The following is a 5,886-nucleotide window of genomic DNA, read 5'->3' as shown; positions in this document are numbered from 1 at the left end:
CTTTGAAGTGTTGTGGCTGCTTTGCTTTCTCCTAATTCTTATCTCACAGAAGGAAAATAAGTAATGGATATTTTGAACCAAACCATTACATGTACATAGCCCTTCACATGAGGATAAACGCCATTTACTCTTTGCTTTCAGAAAGGCTACAGGGAATTATTTTTCACATGTTAGAAACCAGTATTTTCTCTAAAGACCTGTGAAGTCTCCACAAGAGAGGATGGATCCATTTTCAAATCAGAAGTTTTGAAAAAGACATAGAAAAAAGGAAACAAAACCACAAAAGTACCCTCCTCATTGAAAGTAAATAATAAGGTTTTGCTGATTTCAGGGGAAGAATTGGAATTTCTGAGAGAAAAAACATCCAAACAGGAAATGCTATAATCACATGCTGCTCCTTAAAGACTAAATTGTACCTTATTTAAATCATTAAAGCATCACAGTTACAACACTCGTCACTAAATTTTGGCTCTGCTTCACCATTATGCAAACAATTTATTGTCCCTGATGTGAATAGTTCAGTTTTCAGTGATTAAAAATACATCAAATAGTGTTCTCCACTGTTAAATCTACCATTCAATAAGCCGAGATACTCATCAGCAGTAAGTTACATTTTCAAATTGTTCAATATTTGATAACAAATTCTTTTGGCACTTACTCTCTCTCGCAGTCTTGCATCGTACTTGATTTCCACATCTTTACAAAACCTGTTTTTCCCTAGAATGGCAGCAGCAGTCTAAAAAAGTGAATACACAGTCACATCAACTGGACAGAACATAGACACACCACCTTATACCACCACAGCCAAGGTGAATCCCATCAGCAGCATCCAACAACCCAGACCAACAAAATGGAAAGCTTTTCAGCTACCAGTCTGTCAGAATTGGATAGATGGCCCAGGCCAGGCCACAAAATTAGAAAAGCTCCAATCTTTTGGCAGTTCCTTCCCAATTTAAAGTCCAGCTGAAAACACAGCACCCATGAGAGGTGGGCAGCAGGGTTTACTGGGATAAGAGCAACATGTTCTCTTGAGTAGAACACAGAGCAATCATGTCCACACTTTCTTCATGTGTAGTACACGGGCCAGACTCACAGCTGTGTTCCACAAAACTGCTCAGTTAATCCAACTGAAAAAACATCTGACACCTGCCTGGCTGCCACAGCCAATCCTTAGGGCTGGAATGGACCTCTGGAAATCACCCAGTCCACACCCCTGCCAAGGCAGGATCACCTGGAGCAGGTGACACAGGAGCGTGTCCAGGCAGGTTTGGAATGTCTCCAGAGGGAGACTCCAGGCCCACCCTGTTCCAGGGTTCTGCCACCCTCAGTGTACAGAAAATCTTCCTCATGTTGAAGTGGAACTCTCTGTGTTTTGGTTTGTGTCCATTGCTCCTCGTCCTATCACTGGGCACTGCTGGAAAGAGCCTGACACCATCCTCTGACACCCCTTGGAGATATTTATACGCATTAATGAGATCCCCCCTCAGTCTTCTCAAGACTAACCTGGCCCAGCTCCCACAGTCCCTCCTCATAAAAGAGATGCTCCAGACCCCTCATCATCTCTGTGGCCTCCACTGGGTCCTCTCTGGTAGCTCCTTGTCTTTCTTGGGAACCAGAGGACGGCTGACCTGCTCCTGGTTCTTACATGCACCCAAGCATGAAGGCTGCACTGGCTTCACAGACAGTTTGGGCTGTGCAAACATCCACACCCAATGAATTCGACATTTAAAGAACTCATTTTGAAAATGCTCCTTGGATTCTGGCACAAATAAGCAGTCTTGTTGTACTATTGGCACATTTAGCACATTGCTTAGGACAAATCTGATGTTGGAACTTCAACCTCCTGTCAAAGAACAATGTAGAAACAAAGAATCCACTTCCTTGTGTATATGCACAGCACAGTTATTTGTATGATTATATGCAGGAATTTCCTCTTTTGCAACAGAACTCATACATTCCTCTCATACTCAAGCTGTGAAGTGACAGTGTAGTAACAGGCCCTTCACAGACTTGCAGCTGCCAAGAAAGGGAGTTCCGACCACATGGAAACTTCAGGTTTACACATCTTTGGGAAAGCCTTCCCAACATCTGGATATCTTGTCAAAAAATGACAAAACACACTTCCTGTATGCAAAGGAAAAATTCAGGTCTTTCACATTATGAGAGTGCAAATGCTTCTCATGGAAAAGGTTGCCTCTAATAAAAGAAAAAAAATCCCAAACCAATTCCCCATAAGACAGGTACACAGCACAGTTTTATGAAAGTTAGAAAGCACTCTTAATGTTTTAAAATATCATCACACACGTAAAAGAAGTCACTTGGGCAGCTATTCTGCATTTTTAAAATATCCAACTATTGCACTCTTCCCTCCTTGCCTCTTTTGTTTTCTGCTTAAGTTGTGCTGCTACAGCAGTTTCTGGAATTGTACTGCAAAACTGATGAGCAATGTTGATGGCGTATGTTTTAAGGAAAAAAAAGGAGATTTATACTACTTTTTGTTGATCTGGTTTACAGCACAGCTTCATAGACTTTTAGCAGGACAACACAGCAAAAAGCAAGCAAACAAGAATGGCTTAGGAGTTTCAACCCCCTACATGTCTCCTGAAACCACAGAATCAGTACCAGAAGAGAGAATTAAAGACAGGGTCTCCACAAGAGACATGACCTTCTAGAATAGCTGATCTCTAACTTTAAAAGTTTTGGTTCCCTAATTTTGAGTATTTCATAATCCTGCACACAAGGTCACATGTAATCCCACTTAGTAATTAACATTTTTCCTCTTTATTTAATCTATATTGTATATTTACTACTTCAAGGCAAGAGGTGTGACATCCCTGACAAAATCCAACATCTTTGCACATTTAATGATCCTTGTACTGACTCCACAGCAAAACTTGACCTTGCCTGCATTGGTCTGCATTCCTCAGAAGAACACAGTCCGCAGCCACAGTGCCTGGGACAGTACAACAATGTCACAGCCAACCTGGTTTGCTTCTTCAGAGAAAAACTCATTTCTCTGTTTGATACTTCAAAGTCCCCATTACTCCTTTAGCAAGAACCAATGCACATATAAAATAATGGCAAATCATGGAATCATGGACTGGTTTGGGTTGGAAGGGACCTTAGAGATCACCCAGTTCCAACCCCCTGCCGTGGGCAGGGACACCTTCCACTATCCCAGCTTGCTCAGAGCCCCATCCAACCTGGCCTTGGACACTTCCAGGGATGGGGCAGCTTTTGGCTGTGTCACTGCACTGGTTTTGCATCACCAACAGCAAATAAATGCCAGATTTGGAAACCAATTGTTGCCTCAAGAAGCACTTACCTGCTTTGCTCGAAGGAGGTCACTTGAAAAGATGTGGGTAAACTTCACATTACTGAGAAATAAACCAGCAGCATCTGCTTGCCTGAAACCAGTTGCAGAGAGTGGCTCATCCACTCCTTGGCCTACAAAATAAAAACCCCACAACATTAAGACATGCAGATTTTAGACCATTTAGCAGCTGACCACACATGTCAGCAATAAAGAAACTGTCCAGTCATAAAATCTTTCTCCTCTACTAAAGCCAAACATTAGGAAAAGTCACTGCTCTTCTGGTCTTCCCCAAACTCAGTCACACAAATTTAATGATAACAAGGAATAAAGTGTAGGAAGACAGAAGGATCATTATCAATGATACTTACATTAATCTATACCTTTGACAAATTTAAATATAAAACAGAGACCTACATTTAATAAATGTGACCATCTTCAGAAGGGTCACTGGTCGGCTTCCTGCAAGAAGTATCTCACAGCTGAAACTTTATAAACAGATTTGTTAAATGTAAGTAAGAAAGACAACAATAGAGCTGAGAGAATGAGACGCAAATACCATCTGTTGTGGTCTCTTCCTCTCCACCTCGCACACTGACAGTAACGCTCATGCAAGCTGGAACAAACCCAGCTGGAAAGCAGAAAACCTCCCAAAAATTGCTTCCAGACAGAAAGTCTGTGAGAGTAACTGGTCACAGAGCTCTAGTGTTCAGAGAATAGTGTTGAGAGAAGCAGCACTTTGGAAATCCAACCTGAGTTGAACAGGTGTGCTCCTGTCACAGCTCAGAGTCTGCAGGAGAACCCCGAACTGTGGTAGAGGGACAAACGTGTAACAAATGGCTACATCCACACCTTCAACTCATTCTAGTTCTGCAGGAAACCAGAGCAGAGAGAGTGAAATTCTCATCAGATTCAGAACAAAGAAAAAAAATCTTTTCACCCAGAAAATGCACAACCCAACAGCAAAAGACAGGATACCAGAAGTCCAGAACATTGAGTTCTGAGCACCTCATCTGTAATTCAGACATGTGAGACCTCTGACCCCACCGTGATGGTAAAGGCCTTACACCTCTCAAAACAGAAGAGGCTTGCTCAAAAAAAGAAGCTATGTTCTCTCTACACTGGAAAAGAACCCACTACATGTCATTTTACCCAAAGAGCTAGGAATTCAAAAGACATCATCGATATTTTTAAGCAAGTAAAGCAGGGGAATATTCTTTACTCATTTTATTATGAGCACAAATCCCTGTTGCAAGAATTGTAAATGGCAATGTCACAGAGGGAGGAAAATCTGGAAGCACAATTCTCCCTCACAACACAAAGTATTATAGAAAGCTCATTTATTCCGAGTACAACCCCACCAGGTTCCTTGTGGCAGTGAGCCTTGATTTTCCTACAGTAGACATCCAGGCAGCTCAGTGTCTTCAGTTCTGGGTGTACAAGCCAGCGTCACTAAGGTGAAGTCTAGTTTTAAATGTGTCTAATCAAGACTGCCTTCCTAGAAAGAGCTGGGACTGAACAATTCAAGCATTTAGACAAGCTTTGCTTTTCATTCTCCTGTGCCCTACAGCAGGTTTTTATTGTAAGTAACAGATTCCCTTCTCAAGGCAACAGCCTCCTTTACATCAGGATCTTTATCCATCCTTCTGCAGCTCCTTTTCCCAGAAGCCCTTCTCCCAAGCTTCTTATTACTGGGACTTAGCACAGTGCTATGGAGTCCTTAGTAAAAGGTGCTGCTATCATTTTATTTGATTACATGCAACATATTTTATCCCCATGTAGTAAAGGAACTCTTCTAATACTCCACTGTTGATCTGTTGATATGCTGTGGAGGGTGACTTAAAATCTTCTGTAAATTTATGAAAGCCATGGCCTGACTTACACATAAAATCTCTAAAGGTTTACAGTATTATTACTTGATAACATCTGAGCAGTTGGTGACAGGATTTCACCATGATTTTCCATCTCTAACCAGCTAACAGAATAACTCTTACTAACCTTGCAGTATCTTGTCTTTGTTGTATCTTGTTTCTCCACTGAAAGAGATTATAAACAGCAACAAAAAAAATTAACTTGTCATCTTTTTAGTAGATTTTCAAAAATGTTGTTGTATTAAATACCAACAAGAGACAGCAGAGCCTGAATGTAAAGAAAAGGAGACATAGTACAGCACAGACTCTTTTCGAAATGATGCATATGAGGACTTTATAAGAATAAAAAACCATTTTCAAGTAGACAATTCTACCAGTATTTAATGAGACAAAGCCATCTGGAATAAAAGTAAAAAAAGTAATTTCTTAAATTTACCATAAATGCAGCACAATTTATCTGTAACATCTACACCTCCGTGCTGGAGAGAACAAAGCTGCAGGAAGACTCTGGAGCCCTCTTATGACAAGCACGTGTTGGCAGCTGGTTCTCTGAACTTTACAGGGAACCAGTTTCAGAGATTATCAAGGGTAGCAGCAGAGCTGCACACCTTGAAGAAATCAAGGAAATCAGGAAATCAGAGCAGAAGAAATCACAGACTCATGGAATGAATTGGGTTGGAAAAGACCTTAAAGATCATTCCA

The 5,886-nt window shown here is 41.2% G+C and overlaps 1 protein-coding gene across 3 annotated transcripts in view; it reads right to left on the bottom strand.

The window, feature by feature from the left end:
• Positions 1 to 5,886, bottom strand: part of TIGAR (TP53 induced glycolysis regulatory phosphatase) — a 52,524-nt gene that overhangs the window by 45,622 nt on the left and 1,016 nt on the right. For all 3 annotated transcript variants that reach the window (XR_001865684.1, XR_001865685.1, XM_008642426.2), the window contains exons 2-4: positions 5,312 to 5,349; positions 3,326 to 3,447; positions 659 to 736 (exon numbers count right to left, since the gene is read on the bottom strand). Coding sequence is in view for 1 of the 3 variants with exons in the window: in XM_008642426.2 (XP_008640648.1) it covers positions 659 to 736; positions 3,326 to 3,447; positions 5,312 to 5,349 (238 nt within the window). In the remaining 2 variants the exon portion in view is untranslated. The remainder of the gene's footprint in view (positions 1 to 658; positions 737 to 3,325; positions 3,448 to 5,311; positions 5,350 to 5,886) is intronic.

The sequence above is a fragment of the Corvus brachyrhynchos genome, unplaced genomic scaffold (genome assembly GCF_000691975.1).
Source record: "Corvus brachyrhynchos isolate BGI_N302 unplaced genomic scaffold, ASM69197v1 scaffold209, whole genome shotgun sequence".
In the NCBI taxonomy this organism is placed as follows: domain Eukaryota; kingdom Metazoa; phylum Chordata; class Aves; order Passeriformes; family Corvidae; genus Corvus; species Corvus brachyrhynchos.
This window is presented reverse-complemented; position numbering and strand designations above follow the sequence as displayed.